Source organism: Pogona vitticeps, chromosome 3 (assembly GCF_051106095.1).
Source record: "Pogona vitticeps strain Pit_001003342236 chromosome 3, PviZW2.1, whole genome shotgun sequence".
Lineage (NCBI taxonomy): Eukaryota > Metazoa > Chordata > Lepidosauria > Squamata > Agamidae > Pogona > Pogona vitticeps.
This window is the reverse complement of record NC_135785.1, coordinates 166,894,787-166,914,939: the sequence shown is the minus strand read 5'-3', so window position 1 is coordinate 166,914,939 and position 20,153 is coordinate 166,894,787. Positions and strand designations below refer to the sequence as shown.

Below are 20,153 nucleotides of genomic sequence, written 5' to 3'. Positions count from 1 at the left end.
CACATCTTTCCGCTTTAATCCAATTGCTTCATTAGCAACAGTATTATTTACATTTTTTTATTTTATTGTTTCCCAGTAGCTGATTGAGTGTCTTTTGACCTGCACTCTCTCTTGTTTCATTTCTGGTTTTCACTTAATTGTCTAGTTTTCAAGGTATAAACTATTCAAAAATACCATCCACTGCACAGTACTAAGAAAAGGTAGGTGTAGGGTCATTGATATTGTCCATGAAAGATCTTCTGCCAGTGACACCTTCAACTACTGCTGCCCAGCAGCTGCCCTTCTAGAACATTTCTCTCCTTGCATCATGTTGGAACAATCAATACTCTCCTTCTGATGCAATTCTTAAAGAAGGTGGATGCATTTTAGTTGTGGTGACTCAGCTTTGACCATTCCACCTTGGACGGCAGTGCTAGGAGTCCAGACTTGTTATAGCATCTAGTCTCCTGTTTCTTTGCGCTCAGCTTCCCTAAGGCGCATGGATTCCCTCACCACGTTAAACAGCATGGGTGAATTTCTTACTTACATTGACAGAGAGAGAAAGTTGCTGTGGAAGCCTATCTTGAAGTGCTGTTTGAAGTCCTATCTTATGCCTGCATTTTATGACCCACTCATGTGCCTACAACTGAATGATTCAAGGGGCAGCAAAAGTACAAGAATTTGTTTATGCAGAATTTAGTGAAACACAATTCAAGGGCTTCTTGTGCTAATGAGGATGATTTTGGGGGCAGGGAGAGTGACACTTCTATCATTTTTTTAAAAAGCATACAGTATTTTAAAATCATACCAGCATGTACTATGTAAACAAAGCAACATTTAAAAAAATAAGATTAATAAAATCAGTGAGTTCTGTTAATGAAAAGCATGGGAGAGGAGGAATGGGGCAAAAAGCACACACAATATTTACAACAGTGACTTGCATTTCAAATGCATTCAGATGCTGGGCCTTGCCATTCTATCCTTTTGCCACTGCATTTGATTTAGTCCATTACTTGTGCAAACCACATCATGTATCTCGAAGTTTTGGTGAGTATAAATGTTTTCCACTTACTAGCTTCTGTGGCCCACGGCTCTAAAATACCAGTCAGAAACCATGTGCCTTTATAGTCAACGCTACTAAAACTTCCTTCAGCCAGTAGTTCCCCCGATGCCTCTTGACTATATCCACAGAACTCCCTGGTAATGAGACTTCTGTTGAGTGTCTGCTTGCATTCCTTTTCATTTACGAATGAAACCGAAAGTTCCGTTAGTGTATCTGTTGATTCATTTCCAGCCATTTTCCAGCCGCTGAGAATGCCTGCCAGTTCTGAAATCAACACATGCTCTGCAAAATCCCTCTCTGGGAGGCATATCGGTATGTGGTGGGAATCACAGTCTACGTGCCTTTTGAGTTCCAGCAGTGCTAGGTTGTTCTCTCCGGTGTTACTGTCATAGCGGATGTGTAGATTTATTTGTTTCACATGTATTATTTGTTTGGCTTTTTGCAAGCTGTTGATGCCTGTGGAGATAAACCAACACTTATAATTTAATTTGTTGTAAACATTATTCTAATGCCAAGAGACACCATGTGTGTAGAGAATTACCAGTTTTTCAGTAGGTAAATTAGCATGCCTTATCTAGATTGTTCTGGAATTTATGAGGATTACCACTTTTGTGACAAGAAGGGGAGAGGGACTGGTGAGATTAATTTGGCAGGCTTTCAGGTGCATGTTGCTTCTTTCTTACTCTGGGATATATGGGCTTGTAGCCCACTGGTTATTGGCCAACAAAATGGGCATTATTAATGGGCATCTGTATGCCCCAGTGAATCTGCAATGGAAAAATTTAATTTTCTGCAGCATACATTTAGGAGAGAGGAGAGGTTCCATTGCATGAAATAATGAATCAACATTAGATGTAGTCTAGGGCAGAAAGAATTAACTATAAAAGCAAGTTGACTGAGGCCAGCCCTGCTGTATGAGCTGGCTGACACACATGGTGGAGGCAAGGAGCCAGTAGAAGGCAGGAATCTGTGCATTGCTACAAGATTGCTTAAGCCCTTGGCCTCCAGATATTTTAAACGATGACTGCCACAGTCCCCTACCACTGGTGTGAAGTATAAGAAATCTAAGCAGAAGATCTGCAGATTCAAAGGCTTCCCACCCCTCACCTAAGCGATGGATTTGCAGAGGGACACTGCATGGGCTGTCTTTCAGGCAACAACATTCCTTGGCCACCACCTCCTTTTCCAAGAAACATTTGGAAATGTTTTAGGTCTGATGAAGTTTCGGAAACAAGCAATGGTAAATATTGCTTGTTTCCAAAGGCTTTCCAAAGATCCCTGCACTCTGGCCCCTGTAGGAGTTCATCAAGAGCAACTTGATGTGTGGAAGGTGCTCTTGTGTAAGATAAAGCTGGTAAACAATTTCAGAAAAATTAGCATATACTAATTAGCAAATATGCAAAGTCAGCTATACCGTATACCAAGGTACTGCAGACAAAAGTCTCATTGCACAGATGTTCCTTACTCTTGCCAGGCAGCATCATGCTGAATTCATTTGGCAGAGGTACAAATGTCTGTGGAAGTCTTACAACTTTTGACCAACTAGTGAGACAGAACCAGTCCTCTGCTTAGCCTGAATACTATGCAAATGGAATGGGATAATAATTTGTTTTGTCATTTATAGCAATTGCCTGAAATAAAATGTTTGCAATCTATTCAGGCTTGTTTCTATACAAGCGGTGTTGTGAAATGAAAGAGAATTGTACAAAGTACTATGGGCACTCCTTTGCATGTACAGGAGATTGAGGAAGAGGCCTGAACTGAGAAGAGTTACCTGTCTTGGAGGTTTTCAGAGTCCCACAACAAATCAAGCTGTTTGCTGGCTACTTACTGTTACATAACAGCACTGATGTTACCTGTCTGTCATGGGTTTGGAGGGAAAGTTCCATCCTATGGGGAGTGGAAGGCGGGACATCAGGAGGAGGGGCTGTACTGTATAAATATGTGATGCCTGTGTGGTGAAAGGAGACACTGTGAGACGCTGGGATGTGACGAAGCAGCAGCTGGGAAGAAGAAGCTGTTGTGGGAGTCTGTGTGTCAGACAGGGTACTACTGTGTGTCAGAGTACCAACCTGATAGGTTCAGGTGTCTGTTGGTTAGCCAGAACTGATAGGTTCAGGGTCTGTGCTTTAAGTTAAGGGTTCTGGGTGAACCAAACTGTATGCTTGTATGAGTGAGAATAAGCCACGTTACTTTATCCTATTCACCTGATTGTTTTATTTTCCTGTGTGTGTATTTAAATAAACCTTATTCTTTTTATTGTTTAAAAATCCATCCCTGGTCTGTGTGACTTCTTAAAGGGAATGGTTGGTGGCAGCTTAGTGTAACTGTGTGGCAGATCCCAGTAGGTCTGGGTTTGTCACATTGATTGGTGTCCAGCGTGTGGGATACGACTGGTCCAGTTGTCCAGCGGTCCAGCAAAGCCTTGGCAAGTGTGCCCAGAGCAAGGGGGGTCTAGTCAGGGACAGTCTGAGGCGCGTAGGTAATCTTCTAGGTGTACCTCACGGGGAGGTGCGCTAGTAGAAGAACGTGCCAACTGGGGAGACTTAGATTAAGGTGCTCTGAGGCAGCCTAGTTTTGGCGGGAAAAAGCTGAGGCAAAACTGCGTAGTAACAGTGAGCTAGCTTGCCAGCTGAGAGGCCCAGCAGAGGGGGGTAGGCTCTGACTCGATACTGTTGCGAGTTAGTGCTGAAGAACAGCAGCAATCTCTAGGGAGAGCTGGTTCTGAGGCAAAAAGGAAAAAAGTGGTCGTTTTATTTTGAGGCTTGACTTTTTAAAGCAGCCTGTTCTGAGGGGGGATTATGCCCTTGACTCGAAGCCAAGTAGCAGACATGAGTGAAGTGAAAGACCCCCAGATTGACCAAGGTTCTGAGGATGAATTTGGCTCAGTGCAGGGTGACAGCACAGGAGAGCAGAACCCAGAACTCAGAAAATTGCTCATAGCCCAACAGCATGAACTGAGGATGAGGCAATTGGAAAAAGAAGAAAGATTAGAGAGAGAGAAAATTGCTCTGGAAAAAGAAAGAATGGCGTTTGAATTAAGAAAACTGGAAATGATGAACCAGAACAATAATAACAATAGGGATTCTGAGGGAGGCCAATTGTCTAAGGCTGACCTGAAGAAATTCCCTGTGTACCACAAGGGAGATTGTCCCGAGGTGTTCTTTTCCTTAGTGGAAAGAGCGTTTGTGGACTTCTCAGTGAGGGAAACTGAGAAGATGACCATCATGCGGTCTTTAATCAGTGGTAGCCTGGCTGAGGTCTATGCCGAGATGCCTGAGGAACTGATGAAAGATTTTGCAGAGTTTAAAAAACTGGTGTTTGCCAGACATGGGATAAATGCGGAGCAGCTGAGACAAAGATTCAGGTCCCTCACAAAAAAACCAGAACAGACTTTTACCCAAGTGGGGGCCCAATTGGTGAGGCTGCTTGAGAAATGGCTATCGCAGGAGGGAACAGAGACCTATGAGCAGCTTAAAGACTTGATAGCACTGGAACAGTTCTATTCAGTCCTGCATGGGGAATTGAAATTCCAGGTGAGGGAAAGGAAACCGAAATCTGTGGCAGCAGCCGCAGAAATCGCAGATTTTATTTCCCAAATAAGAAAGCCCTTGGGTGAGGGGAAATCTGTAGGTAAACCCAAAGAAACCTACAGCAAGTATCCTCAGGGACCAGGGAAAAGCCAGCAAGGGGGAGGGGCCCATGGTGAAGGGAAGCCCTCAGACATGAAACTAAGACCTCAGATTTTGGAGGGAAAACCAAAACAAGATGAGAGAGAATCAAAATACACCAGAAAATGTTATTTCTGTTAGGGAAAGGGTCATCTAATCTCAGAGTGTGAGAAATTAAAGCAGCTAAAAGGAATGGTGCCTCAGGAGGCTAGTGGGACCAAGCCAAAAGCTCTGTTCTGTGTCCAGAAAGAGCAAGGCTCAGTGTCACTGAGGGAGCCTGTTGCCATGACTACTCAGTCTGGAACAGCTACCTCTGCTGATCAGGCTGAGGAAAATGGTCCTCTTGTGGAGGTAAAGCGCTGCTTGCTGATAAAAACAGATTCTCAGTTGTTTGAGACAGCTGGGGTGGACGTAGGAATACTTGACCGTCAGTATAGGGGGCTGCGGGACACTTGTTCCCAGGTAACCCTGTGCCATCCAGATATCATTCCTAGGGAGTTTATAATCCCAAATGAGAGCATAAAGGTGGCAGGGATTGAGGGGCAGGTAATCTCTCTGCCAGTAGCAGAGGTACCTGTCAACTTTCAAGGCTGGAGGGGAGATTGGCGGCTAGCGATTTCATCGACTCTGCCAGCAGCCGTGCTCGTGGGAAATGACCTGGCTGAACATGTGAAACGGGTGCTAGTGATTACACGCTCACAAGCCACCACGGGGACAGTTCAGGGGGGTAAGGATGAGCCAGAGACGGAAGCAGAGGGGAGTTCAGAAGCTGTGGTGGAAACCTTAACCACAGACAGCAGATTTGGACAGGAGCAAAAGGCAGACGCCACTCTCCAAAAGTGTTTTGAACAGGTGACTGACGCCCAGCTAACACCTGAAACCCCAGTGAGATTTCTGGAGAAAAAGGGGATTTTATATAGAGAGACCCTGAGGAATATCTCAAAAGGGGGAGATGGGATCAGAAGTCAGCTGGTGGTACCTGAAAAGTATCGCCCCATGATCTTACAAAGGGGTCACTCTGACATGTTTGCTGCGCACTTAGGAGTGAACAAAACACAGCAGAGAATCACACAGAATTTCTACTGGCCTGACATAGGGAAGCAGATCAGGGAGTTCTGTAAACAATGTGATGTATGTCAAAGGCAGGGGAATAACCGCGACAGGACCAAAGCAAAGTTGTGCCCTTTGCCTGTGATTGACACTCCGTTCAAATGCATAGGGGTGGATATTGTGGGACCTTTGCCCAAGGCCACAAAGAGGGGGAACAGGTTCATTCTAACAATTGTGGACCATGCCACAAGGTATCCTGAAGCCATACCCTTGACTAACATTGAAACTAACACAGTGGCCGATGCTTTGGTGGGGTATATGTCCAGGATGGGATTTGCCTCAGAGATAATCACAGATTTGGGCGCATCGTTCACATCAAAGCTCATGAAACGCTTATGGCAAATCTGTGGAATAAAGCACAAGGAAACCACTGCCTATCATCCTGAAAGTAATGGATTAACTGAAAAGTTCAATGGGACTCTAATGCGCATGATTAGGGCTTACTTGGCAGAGAATCCAAACAATTGGGACCAGAAGCTGCAATCCCTTTTGTTTGCTTATCGATCAGTGCCACAAGCCAGTACCGGGTTTAGTCCATTTGAACTTTTATTTGGGAGAAGGGTGAAAGGGCCCCTTGATTTGATCAAACAAAATTGGGAGCAGATCACCCAGGATGACCCACAAGACGTTGTGACATACATAGACACCCTGATGAATGACCTAAGGAGAAATCTAGAGCTGGCAGCAGAAAACCTGCAAGCTCAGAAGGTCAGACAGAAAACATGGTATGACCACAAAGCTAGAGAGAGGCACTTTGACCCAGGGGAGGAAGTGCTTTGGCTTAGGCCCTGCAGAGAGAATAAACTGCAGCTCAAATGGGCAGGACCATATAGGGTCATTTCCAAGATGTCAGACCTGAACTACCTAATAGAGCAGGAGGAAAACCAAGCAAGGAGGGTGGTTCATGTGAATGCCCTAAAACCCTACTACAGAGGGGAACAGAGGGTTTTATTCGCGATAAAAGCAGCTGAGAGCGAGGAAGCTGAGTTACCCTTCTGGGAGGGTAGAGGGGAAGTAAAATACAACCCAGAGGAGGTAAAGATCAGTCCTGCACTCACCCAAGACCAGCAGCAAGAACTAAAAATGCTGCTTAGCAAATATCAACAGGTGTTTTCCAACAAGCCGGGGATAGTGAAGGGAGTGATGCATCGGATCCACACCGGGGATGCACCCCCGCAGGCAGTATCCCCATACCGAGTAACGGGACCCTATAGGGACAAGGTGCGGAAGGAGCTGGACGAGATGCTGAGGGAGAACATAATCGTCCCCTCTTCTAGTCCTTGGTCCTCTCCGATAGTCCTTGTGGACAAGCCTGATGGGAGCATTAGGTTTTGTGTCGATTACAGGAAATTAAACCGTGTAACCACTCCTGATGCCTACCCAATGCCCAGGCTAGACAACCTGATTGAAACCATAGGGGGTTGTCGGTTCATCTCATCATTGGACCTGGTAAAGGGATATTGGCAATTAAGAATTGATCCCAGGGATCAAGAAAAGACTGCCTTTTGCAGCCCTTTTGGTCTCTATGAGTTTCGAGTCCTGAGCTTTGGTCTCAGAAATGCACCAGCCACATTCCAAAGGCTGATGGACCAGACCTTGGCAGGGCTCAGTGACTTTACAGTGGCCTACATTGACGACATAGGGATCTTCAGTAATACCTGGGAAGATCACCTGATACACCTGGAGTTAGTGCTGCAGAGGTTAAGTGCAGCAGGGCTAACAGTAAAGGCCAGCAAGTGTCAGCTGGGTAGCCCAGAAATAAAATACTTGGGTCACATGGTAGGGGGAGGAGTGATAAAACCCCTGGAGGCCAAAATAGAAGCTGTTCGTGATTGGCCTAGACCCAACACCAAGAAAAAGGTTAAATCATTTCTTGGGTTGGTGGGCTACTACAGAAAGTTCATCCCGAGGTTTAGCGAGATTGCGGCTCCGCTGACCGATCTGACGAGGAAGACGGCTGATGACCGCATCCCGTGGACCAGCGACTGTGAGGAGGCGTTCCAGAGGTTGAAGGAGGCGTTAATCAACTATCCTGTCCTGCGTGCTCCAGACTTCGACCGGGAGTTCATCATCTACACCGATGCGTCTAACAGCGGGGTAGGAGCAGTTCTGTGCCAGGAGGATGAGAATGGTGACCAGCATCCAGTGTCCTACCTGAGTAGGAAACTTCAAAAAGGTGAGAGACATTTGGCAACCGTGGAGAAGGAGTGTTTGGCCATAGTCTACGCGATCCAGAAGGCCAAGCCTTACATCTGGGGAAGACATTTTGTTCTGTGCACTGACCATTCACCACTGCAATGGTTAAAGACAATGAAAACCCACAATAGCAAACTTATGAGGTGGGCTTTAAACCTACAGGACTATGACTTTGAAGTGAAGGTGGTCAGAGGGTCAGTGAACTGTGTTGCTGACGCCTTATCAAGAAGACCTGAAGAATGAAGACGGCGAAAGAACATGGACTATGTGTATATAATGATGACAAAAAGTAAAATGTACCTGGTTTTGAGTTTGGTTTGTATGAATAAAGGTAAATTGATGTAATGTATATGGTAAATGTTTAAATGCCTAAATGGTAAATGGTTAACTTAGAATGTAAGTATGAGTAAGTATAATATGGTATGTATAACTGTTGTTGTGTATTTTATTCAGGTTGTTTTTTTGGTGAAAAGCACGTTAGCTTTCCCCCTACAAAACAACTTATAAAGAGGGGAGGTGTTACATAACAGCACTGATGTTACCTGTCTGTCATGGGTTTGGAGGGAAAGTTCCATCCTATGGGGAGTGGAAGGCGGGACATCAGGAGGAGGGGCTGTACTGTATAAATATGTGATGCCTGTGTGGTGAAAGGAGACACTGTGAGACGCTGGGATGTGACGAAGCAGCAGCTGGGAAGAAGAAGCTGTTGTGGGAGTCTGTGTGTCAGACAGGGTACTACTGTGTGTCAGAGTACCAACCTGATAGGTTCAGGTGTCTGTTGGTTAGCCAGAACTGATAGGTTCAGGGTCTGTGCTTTAAGTTAAGGGTTCTGGGTGAACCAAACTGTATGCTTGTATGAGTGAGAATAAGCCACGTTACTTTATCCTATTCACCTGATTGTTTTATTTTCCTGTGTGTGTATTTAAATAAACCTTATTCTTTTTATTGTTTAAAAATCCATCCCTGGTCTGTGTGACTTCTTAAAGGGAATGGTTGGTGGCAGCTTAGTGTAACTGTGTGGCAGATCCCAGTAGGTCTGGGTTTGTCACACTTACCAATCTCAGCATTGGTGGGAGATAACTCTGCACATTCTGCTGTAGTCAACACAAAATTGGTTTTCAGTAGAACCCCTCCACAGAGCCTTTTCCCTTCTGCATCTAAGAGCAGGACCTTGAAAGAAAAACACTGCAGTGTACACAATGCTTGTTTAATAATGTAAACTCTTTTGGACAGAACAGACTGCTTTTGGACTACCTAATGCTGTTTCCAGTATAGCATCATGGACATAAAACCTTTCCAATCCATCAAATAAGTTCATAGCTGCAGACTAGAATGGCAGACTTTGTGGATCAGACTTCCATCTGACAGCTGGGGTGGTGAAAAGAGAAGAGGGAATCTACCTAAGGAGTATGGGATAGGGAATGTCTGCATAACAGCAGAGATCAAATGTAATGAATAAAGGTGTGATAATTTGTGTTTTTAAACTGTGACTGAAGTCTAAAACACAAGCCTGCACACTTCTGGTAGTGAAGGTTATACAAAACATCACAAAAATGAGACCAAAGTAGTGGTACCTGTGGTCTGGGGTCGGGGGAGCATTCCCCTCTGCCATTGCAAAATGATTCTTCCCTCAACCCATCTCAGAATCCAGGCCACCAGTAGATTTAACTCTAGTAAGTTTGCCACTTTTTAATGTCTTACAACTCAGGAAGATTAGCAACAAGAATGGTCAGGTTATCTACTGGTCCTCTAAATGTGCCTGGCTTCAGAGTTTGTCTCATCTGCTTCAGAAAGCTGTTTCAACTGCAGGAGTTTAAACAAGAGGTGTGCATGTCTGTCGCCTTGGGCTACAGTTGCCAGAATTGGCCATGGCCACTGGCCATACTGCCTGGAGAATTCTAGAAGTTGCAGTTTAAAAACATTGATGTGCATCCCTCTAGTTTAAATCTTGGTCTCATGTATTACAACCGGACAAGAATTGTAGTCAATGGTTAGTTTCACTGGCTCTCTGTTAGTTTCTGTGTCAAATTTGAGGTGCCGACATTGACCTATAAATCCCTTAACAGTTTGGGACCTCAATATTTGTCAGGATACCTCTCCCACAAAACAGCTGCCCATTTCACATGCTCCACCCAAACCACAGTGTTAAGGGTGGCCACACTGAAAGGGGCCATAAAATGACAATGGGAAATTAGGCCTTCTCTGTGGTGACCTCTACCACAATAAGCTACCATCTGAGGTGAACCAGGCTCCGCCCCTTGTGACTTAGGAAACTATTAAAGATACAACTTTATACAGCAGCCTTCAAGAACATATCCCTTGCTGTTGTGAACTTTTAATTTTTAAATTTAGGAGGGTTTTTTTATATGAGTTGGTCATCATCATGTTGTTTGGATTTGTAGGTGGGTGGTTTGGGGGCTGGGCGGCCATTTGATGGTCTGTTCTGTAAACTGCCCAAAGTAGTGGGTGTCACTGAGTGGGGTGGTATACAAGTTAAACAAACAAACAAACAAACAGTGATAATTCATCTTTCAAATACCTGCCAGGGGAATCCTCTGTGGACCTTCTGGGTTGCATTCAGCTGCCTTGGTAAGTGATTTTTCAATCTGCCACAAGCACATTGATCTAGCAATGGCAAATAAAAACAAAGAGGTTATGCAGGGTAACTGGAGCCTTGTCCCAGGTCACCAAATTTAGAGGATGCATCACTTTCCATAGATTTCCAAGCTTGGCCAGGCAGCCTGTTTTACCACCATAGCCAAAGATAGGGGTAAATCAGGGTAAACGTGGCAGGTTGCTTAGCTAGTAGATCAGGCCACCAAGGGACAGCAGGAAAGCTACAGTAGATCAGCAGAGGGGTGTCCTCAGCTAGTCGGTAGACATAAATAGATTATGGGTAGACCAAGCCTTCCCTATTTGAGGGCAAGTCTATATCAGTTGCAGTAAACTGGGCCTCTGAGCCGGACAGGACGAGGTGCTGATAATCTTTACATCACAAGTTAAAGTTGATTTGAGGGCACATTTTGTGCTGCTTGCTCCAAATGACAATTGTCAGTTATGGCTGTAATGTGTGTCTTCCAGGAATAACTGCTTCATTGAGATTATTAAAAAATTAATCCAGCAGCATCACCAAAGTGAATTCAGATCATTAGCTAATAAAAGCAGGGACAAGTTTGAAAAGTATTTCTGCTCATTAATTTTGTATAATGTTTAGAATTAGGTCTTCATTCTTTCACAACTGCCTTATATCAAAGGTCCAGGGCCAGGGTTTTATGTCAAATTCATATTTGACATGAATATTTTATGTAAATATTTTACATAAATATGTGACTTCCGTCATCCATCACCATTGGCTAAGCTAGCTATGACTGATGGGAATTTAGGGGCCAGCAATAAATGAAGGGCTATAGTGCCCACCCCTGTTCGGCACACACCCCAATCCATTATTATAGTAATAGGTGTTTTGCTAATTATAATACAGTAATAATGTTTAAACAGTGCTTCCTCTTTAAAGGCTCTTGCACATAATATATGCATATAGTTCTTGCAAAAATCCTCTAAAAATCCTTATTTTATGGATAGGTGAAGAACAAAGGCTTGTTATGAAATGCCAGTGAATTGATGAGATGTGAACAAGGGATGACTCATTTGCCCTGTGTTGGTCTGTAAAGTTCTGTAATGTTCTAAACTAACATTGTTTCCTCCCCTTTTTTAATGATTACCTTGAGGAATGCATGACTTATCATCTTCCCCAAGCTCATAGCCATCTGCGCATGAACAGCGGTAGGTCTTCAGTTCTGGATAACAGAAGTGTTCACAACCTTCACCCACTTCATGGCGACATTCATTTTTAGCTATGCAGAATAAGACACATTTTGAATCAGAGGGCAAACACTACAAATAGAATCAACACCAAGTTGTAATTATCTAGCACAAATTCATGCAAATGTCCTTTGTCTAAAGTGTGTTGTTTTAATTTTGGAAAAGTTCTTGTCACAATGCCTTGAAATACCTGTTAAGAGTATCTTTCAAATACCCCTAAGAAAATGTGATTCAGTGTACCACCAAAATAACCTTCTTATTCTGTATTATATTACTTCTGAAATGTAACTTTTGTTACTCTCTGGTTACAATTATAAGCAGCCATGAGTTATAAAAAAGTTGTTACATATCACTATCACCGCATCTTATCCCTTCCCAGTTTTTCTGTAGAGATAGAAAGAGTGGAACACATCTAGAATTCCTGTGAATTGAATTCCATTCACTCATATTTGGAATGAGGATGCTCATATTTGAAGAAGGGAAAACAATAGCCTCCAGTCCCTCCTTTCTCTTTTAATCTCTTTTACCATCCACAAATCTGCTTTAGAGGCTTATGGATCCTCTGGAGCATTGTGGGAAGCAGTGGGGGGATTACAATGGAAAAGGAGCATTATCAAAAATTTCTCCTCCTCCCCCCAGCGGTTGTCTCCATCAAATTGCATGGTCCAACTCAGTATCATTTAATTTGCTGAAAGATTAACATAGGGGCAATGAGGCCAGGACATTTTGGAAATCACTCATGCAAAGGGTCACCATACATTGGCGGTGACTTGATGAAAAATAACAACAATGTCTGCTAAAAAGGGATAGAGAATAATGTGGTGTAGTGGATATGGAAACGAGCTTTTGAATCTCCGCTTCGCCATGGGAACTTAGCAGGGCAGGTTGCAACCAGTAAAAAAAACTTGTGAATTATCTCACTTACCTTGAAAACTTTATTAGGGCTGCTGTAAGTTGATTTTGACTTGCCAGCTCATTACACACAAAGAGAGGCTGAGATCTTGTCACTTAGTGTGGTAAGTGGCACTAGAGTAGACCCATTAATGAGTGAGTCAACACCTCCATAAATTTCATGATTCAAATAGGTCTACTCTAGTTGCTACCTACTTTAGTTATTATGTCTCAACTAGAGTAGGTCTATTTGAACCAATGGAACTTATGGAGGAGTTGACTCACTAAATCCCCACTAATTCAATGGGCCTATTCTAGTACAACATACTATACTAGGCAACAAGAGTTCAATCAATATCTGCTTAACAGATAGGTAGCCAACTTGTACTCCTCCATAAGTAATAATGTTAGTGGTGATTTTCTGACAGTAATGGTCCCCACCCCCGGCATACAGAGGATTCCTCAGGTCAAAAGGAATTCCGAGGGAACCTTTGGAACCTGGGGTGTTTGGAGTAGGAAACTTTTAATGAGCGATAAAAGCCTGTGGCTGATGATGTCATCAATTTGTTCTGGCATAACTTTATGCAAGAGGATTTTGGCCTCAGTGTTTTAAGAAATAACATGATGAATGCATATGTATAAGAGGAAAGTATTTTACCAAAAGCACAATTGATTCCTTCAAAATCATCCCGACAATCACATGTGTAACTGCGAATGGTGTCTTTACACTCATTGTTATGTAAGCATGGGTTTGAAGAACATTGTTTACCATCTGAGGAAAAAAAATAACATCTGTCAATACATTTATGCTTCTCTACTTATCAGTAAATTGCTTTTTAATTTAAAAAAATAACAATTTCCATTGATGCCTATGATACATGTTGCTAAATGTCAAGTTCAAGTTCACCTTGGGGGGGAAAGAAATATTGGTGACTGTTGTCATGGAACAGAACCCTTGGCAAGTATTGTGAAGTGAATGATTAATTTGGCAGTCTTAAAATGTTTGGATCTGGAGAAGATGGCATCTCCTCCTGTATACCTGCTTACAGACTCCCTATATGTTCCCCTGACCTTCTTGATTGACCAGGAAGGAGAGAGGTCTCTCTTCCAATCCTTCCCCTTTTAACAGTTGGCCAACAGCTGTGGTTGCAAACCAGTGCCAGGTGTTTGGGGAAATATAGGTGTTCCTAACACCAGAGGAGTCCAGTGTTGCTTATAACTGTTTATAAATCAAGGTAATGTCAGAGTTTAAAATAAAAATAGCAGAGTTGTCTAATTCCAATAAGAATCCCCACTGATTTTGTTGAACAATGTGAGCCAAGGTGTCCTTATAGCTATGCTTTCCCACTTAATGGTGAAACTAATGCCTAAAGGGGGCACTAGAAAATGTGTGTCCGCAAAGCTAGGGAAAGCTTCATTTTTGGAATACAGCTCCCAGAAACCCCCAATCCATGTTGGATAGAGCATTATGGGAGTTGAAGTACAATCCCCCTTTTTCCAAGCTCTGCTGTGCTTAGTAGCTATGTCTTGTTTTGTACCTGAAAAGTAACTACTCAAAATGTCTGGAGCTGAAGAATCTTCCAGAAGTATTTAAATAGTCATGTGGGTGGGGGTCTATCTGGTAAAACAGTGAAAATCAACCAAAAAGGCCCAAGATTCCTGCTTCAACTATTTTGAGCAGAATCCAAGGCAGACAAGCAGGGGAGAAATTTCCACTGTAATATCTGTAAAAAAAAAAAAAAATACAGTACAGTATCTCCAATTCTACACAAACCATATCAAATTGCTTTCTCAAATATTTTTGTTCTTTTCTTGCTCAAGGGTGTTTCTTCCATGCAACAGGAACAAGTGTACCATGGCTGAAGAAATTATTATATTTTCATACTGCAGTCTTGTACAATTTTTTTACCTGGAAAAAAGTATCACTGAATTCAGTGGAGCTCACCTGTGAGTAGACAGTAGGATTGTGATGTTACTGAATTTGTTGTATGCTTTACATTAAAGTCACAAACAGTGCAATCCTCTGTCCAGTCACAAGCCAATTTGAATTGCTCTTCTAGAGGTAATTAACTCCTTAATATCTTCAGGAAAATTACAGCAGGAAAAGATACAGCTTTTTTAATAGCAAAGAAAGATTCTTAGTGGGCATGAATGTTAGCATTACAGAAGCGTACATTTAGGGACAGACCCAGAGTATGTCATGCTTAAGAGATTCATAACAATCAATGAGGGGTAAGTTAGAAACAACATGTCACATGTGTGTATTTCTAAGAATATCCTTCCACTCCTGTATAATTTCAAGTGACTGACTCAAGGGCTCAAATTGTAAAGGAGGGGGTATAGACTGGAGAAACAGCTTGTTCTCCTACCACAAAGACCACAAGATAAGCAAGCAAAAGAAATATTCAGTTAGTTACTAGCATGTCTGTAGGATATACCCTGTCATTTGCACAATAATACAATCATCAGGAATGTTGAAAAATAAATATAAAGTCTACTTACCAAAATAGCCACTCCAAAACTGGTTCTGCAGGGAAATTGCAAGTGTATTGTTGATTAAACCATGTTTAATAATACACTGCTATAGGTTATTTATTGAGTGCTTTGACAAATTCTGGGATTGGCTATAAAAGGGCTAATGGAACTGAAAGATCCTTAAAAGCACAAGGAATGGGAAACAAAAATGTCTAAAGGGGCAGTTTCCAATCCCCACCTCTGCAGCTGTATCCAGATTTTCCTGGTGTATCTTTGAAAAGAGTTAAGTTAATACAGCCACATGTAATATTGGGGACTAAAAGCAAACACTGGGGACAGATGAGCTTTGCAATTAGAAGGTAGCAGAAAATTATCACTCGAGAGAGACAGTTTTTCAAAGCTTTCCCGAATTGCAAATAAATGTCATGTTTATCTCCTGATGAGCTATCGCTGAATAAAATAAAGTTAATTTAATCATTGTTGTGGGTTTTTCGGGCTTCTTGGCCGTGTTCTGAAAGTGGAAAGAACACTTTCAGAACACGGCCAAGAAGCCCGAAAAACCCACAACAACCATTAGATCCCGGCCGTGAAAGCCTTCACAAATACAAAGTTAATTTACATCTTGCAGCACTGCAAAAGCTGGTAGAAAAAACTGATCTCTTTTAGGTTCTAAGGGAACTGTGTTTCGAATTGTGAAGCTGGCATCTTATTTGTTTCTTCCCTAAGATAGCTATCCTAGTATGAGAATGAGAATATTAAAGCTACACACAAGTATTCCTATTTCCATCTGTTAGTTTTAGAGAAGAAGAAAGGTTGAAAAACTTCTTCTTCCAGACCCATCCATCTTAAGGTGGCCTAACCAGTGTTTCTGTCACAACCACCTCACAGCATTCTTATTCTCTATCACAGACTAAGGAGTGCAGAGACTATTACGTCCCACCCAACAACTGTTTATGAGAGTGGGAAGGGATTCTTTGGTTTACCTGATCATTTACCTGGGAGTAGATCCCATTGATCTAAATTGGACATACTTGGAGTAGACCTATATAGAATGGCACTGCTGATCATGAGTTACTTGCTTTCTTCCTTACTTTATGAATATGTGCTCTCTGAATGTTATTGACTACCTACCCCATAAGCCCCTGAGCAGCATGGACAAAGATAATGGATGAAGGATCATGGACTTTTAGTCCAAAACATCTAGCGGATACAAGATGGCCTACCCCTCCTTTGTTCCCCCTATTCAGCTGCTTAATTTAGTCATCTGTTCATTTATTTCTTTTGTTCATTTTTCTTCTTGTTTGTAAAGTAAATTCAGTCCACTTTATTCCCTTACCTTTTATGCTTTACTCAGTTATTCACCCACTTTGCTCAATTCAACGAGTCACTAAAGATACCTTTCCAAAGCTGGACAAAGCCAACTGTAGGGCCTCTGGCTGTGTTACTAAATGCCATTCTGCAACTGAAGAAGAGAAGCTTTCCCCTACCTCCACCCCAACTTCTAAGCTTGCTTTGCTGTCTTCTTTACTCATGGGGCTCTCTCACTGGCCATTTGCCAGTGAATACCTTTTACTCCTACTGTAGTGCTGTTGAATCCTCTCCTTTGCTCACTTCTGGATTTTCTTCTGTGCCAGGGCACTGGCCATTCTTCCTCCCTAAACATGCTCCATGCTCCATTAATTGTTAACCCAGCCGTTCTTAGGCTAGGGGCCATCCGTTGCTCTAGGAGGTGCTAGCCTTGAGACTTAAATGATGCATGAATCAATCTGTCTACAAGGAATAAGCCTGCCAAGAATACATACTGTTTTCTCAATATCTTCAAATGCTTCTCGTGCCTCTTCATAGGTACACCTTTCTTCAAGACATTCTCTTTCCACACTGCCTTGCAGGATCTCCTCAATAATCATATACCTAGCACGCTTTGATCTTACCATCACTTCATTTGCCTTGTTGCTTGATAGAAACACTGGAAGAAAACAAGGGAAGTATTAGAGTTCTTTACACAAATCAACTGGTCACAGTCTATCCCCATGTTCAGTTTGATTGGCAGATTATTTGTTACGATCCTAATGACAGATGTGAGACTGTATCAGGTAAGCACATTTTCCTCGAAAGGATCCCCAAAGCTAGACAAAGGATTTTGCAATGATGTTAGAGATGGGTGGATCTGCAAATACCTCATTTGTTTCAGCCCTAATTTGCATCATGCAAATATGGCAAAAATATGTTTTTTTTCTAAAGTCTGCTCAACAGTAAGTATTTACATCTGTCTACAGTTTTCCAAATGTATCCATTTTTACAACATGACCCCCTGTGCACTATAATGCCCCAACAGACACTTTTTGTACATACTTTCCCCCAAAGTATGTGTTTATTGAGGTGTAAGCATGTTCCAGTTCCCTCATGTATTTGGCAGATCCAAATCTCCTAAATTTATACAAAAAATCTGGACCTGATGACTATCTCCCAAATCCTATTTTGTGTGGAAACTGGGGTTCTAAGCACACTACAGCACAAATCATATGCAGTGCTAAGTACTGTATACATCTGGACAATCTGGATTAAAAATTCACAGCAAATATTGGCTGATGAATATCATGTGGGGAGGAACAGTAGGGCTACCGCATCCCTTTGCAGATACTCGATGAGGAGCACCAGTCTCTCTCCAGCCCCCTAGTGTTCCTATGAGGCAGAAGGACAGAGCATTGGATGTCACACAGTCTGCCCTCAGCTGTACGGACCAACCTGTTGACCCAAGTGCCGAGGAAGACACTACCCCGTCTGTGGTGGAACCATAACATCCCGCTTGCCAGAATGACTTGGCTTCCATGCATGGAATAAGGACAAGGCACTTTCTTGTCTGTATCCTCAAGCAGCAAAATGATTTCAGACAGCTCTCTATGACTATGGAAGCAGATAAATGGTGTAGGGCAATATAAGTGTTGTATTAGGGTAGCAGGAATATGTGTGTAGAAGAAGCATCCCTTTTAAAAATACATTTAGTTCTGTTGTTGCTGGGGTGCCATCAAGTTGCATTGAACTTATGGAAACAGCTCAGCGGTTCAGGTATCTGGTTGTGGAGTCAGAGGTTGGGAGTTCAATTCCCCACTGAGCCTCCTCCAAGTAGAGCCAGCCTATGTGGCCTTGGGCAAGCTGCACAGTCCCAGGGCAACCCCAGAAGAAGGGAATGGTATTCTCTACACAAAAAACCTTGAACAGAGTCACCATAAATCAGAATTGACTTGTTGGTACATGATTATTATTGTAGAGTTTTCAAAGTATTTGAGATAGTCAAGGAACGGTTTCCTTGGCTGACTGGGATTTGAGTCCAGGCTTCCCAAATCCTAGTCCGTCACCCTATCCACTGCACCACACTGGCTCCCAAACTACTCCTTGGAGCTCCTAAACGAGGACCATATGTCTAAAATAAAAAAAAAAAACCACTAACACTGAACCACACACACCTCCAATGTATGTAATCAGACCATAATAGAGAGGGAAAATATTGTTTTGCACATTCACCTACAATGGTTATGCCTTCACATCCCAAATCTCTGCAATTGGCTATGATGGCTCAGGCTGATGGGAGTTGCAGTCCTGCAACACCTGGAGGACCACACCATCCCTACTCCTTCAATACAGGAAAGCCATCACAGATGAAGTAGCTCACAGCTTGTTGTGAACAGTCCCACACAGAAAGACACAGTGAGTAATCAACAGCCTTGTTAAAAAGGCACATACATTTGCAGCATACATTCTGCAGACAAAGCATTTTTGGAATGGCATAGATCATTTATGCATACATGAGGAATAAGGGTGCATGCACGTGTGTTCATGCAACACATTTGATATGCATGAACACATTTGAAACACATATTCCTTACATAATGCAATGTGCGCATTTTGCAACTGAGGCTGCAGTCTTAACACAGACTTTGCTTGATGTTAGTCCTGCTAAACTCAACGAGGCTTACTTCTAAGGAGGTATAGATAGGACTGCACTGTGCTTGTATCTTGAAGCAGTAAGAGTTACTACATCAAATGTTTAAACATATCTTAATAAATGAATAACAGATGAATTAGGTGACCATGAAAACTCTTTCTGAGTATCACCTCTATCAAGGCAAATCCTCTTTTCTGATTTGTTTCCAAGAATTTCCACCCTTTATTAGCAATTAAATACACCTTTATTAGCAACTAAAGAACCTGTCCCACAAAGGTAATTATGTGTAAAGCACATAATTACCTTTGTGGGACAGACAAGCCAAAGTTCCACTAAATCATAACAACAGAATTGGAGGAAGAATGGTTCCCCTTGAAGGTAATACTCAAAGGCACAGATTAATTACTCATTATGAATGCTTTTTGTTTTCTCCCTTGCTTTTGGATTATAAATATGAAGTCAAGTATTATGCAGACAAAATGCCATACCTGTTAGGTCTGCCTGGTTAAAAACAAATGCAAAAAAGAGAAACCATATCATCCAGTTCTGAGTTTCCATTTTTGTCCTCTTGAAATACTTAGTTGAATTTTGACTGCTCAGAAGTTACTCTTTGACAAAATTACTGAACAAGTAAAGTTTAAAGTTCAGGAGGCTTGTGAAAAAACAGCAGCAGAGGGGCTATAATATGACACCAACTGGAAACTCTTAGAAAGCCTTTTTAAAAATAAACTATGACTGTGGTGTTAACTTATATGATCTAAATCTTTTGTTGTGAGCATTGCCTAAGGGGATATCATACGTAACTCATATTATGCTATTTCTGACCTTAATTACAAGTATTACATGGATAGGGTGGAAAAAATGTAATACAGAAGAGCACAGTTGGAAAGAGTCATATGACAAGTTAAGAAAAAATAGCATTATTTGGCATAAACTGTTGCAGAATGAAGTCCATGTTGGGCCATAAATGACTATGCCAAATAAATTCATTAGCTTTCAAAAT

The 20,153-nt window shown here is 42.2% G+C and overlaps 1 protein-coding gene and 1 long non-coding RNA gene across 3 annotated transcripts in view; one reads left to right on the top strand and one right to left on the bottom strand.

Annotated features, from left to right (window-relative positions):
• The window catches only part of LOC144588494 (uncharacterized), a 394,222-nt gene that overhangs the window by 361,026 nt on the left and 13,043 nt on the right, over positions 1 to 20,153 (top strand). The gene's annotated exons all lie outside the window — the stretch shown is intronic.
• Positions 652 to 19,790, bottom strand: PROZ (protein Z, vitamin K dependent plasma glycoprotein). Of its 2 annotated transcripts, none has more exons than XM_020783985.3 (8): positions 19,639 to 19,790; positions 17,010 to 17,173; positions 15,235 to 15,259; positions 13,391 to 13,504; positions 11,742 to 11,873; positions 10,559 to 10,644; positions 9,075 to 9,189; positions 652 to 1,498 (listed from the first exon to the last, which is right to left on the bottom strand). In XM_020783985.3, the coding sequence occupies exons 1-8, from the start codon at positions 19,706 to 19,708 to the stop codon at positions 981 to 983; spliced, it is 1,224 nt and encodes a 407-aa protein (XP_020639644.3). In that variant the 5' UTR covers positions 19,709 to 19,790; the 3' UTR covers positions 652 to 980. The 2 variants fall into 2 exon arrangements, with proteins under 2 accessions (XP_020639644.3, XP_078247581.1); XM_078391455.1 differs by lacking the exon at positions 19,639 to 19,790 and adding an exon at positions 18,734 to 18,859.

Excerpts from the sequence above, each read along its gene's own strand:
- PROZ (XM_020783985.3), bottom strand. The coding sequence starts at position 19,708 with ATGGAAACTCAGAACTGGATGATATGGTTTCTCTTTTTTGCATTTGTT. Across the intron at positions 15,260-17,009 it reads TTGAAGATATTGAGAAAACA|AACCAGTTTTGGAGTGGCTA; the intron begins GTATGTATTCTT and ends ATTTCCCTGCAG. Across the intron at positions 9,190-10,558 it reads ACAGAGGATTCCCCTGGCAG|GTCCTGCTCTTAGATGCAGA; the intron begins GTATTTGAAAGA and ends TTTTCTTTCAAG.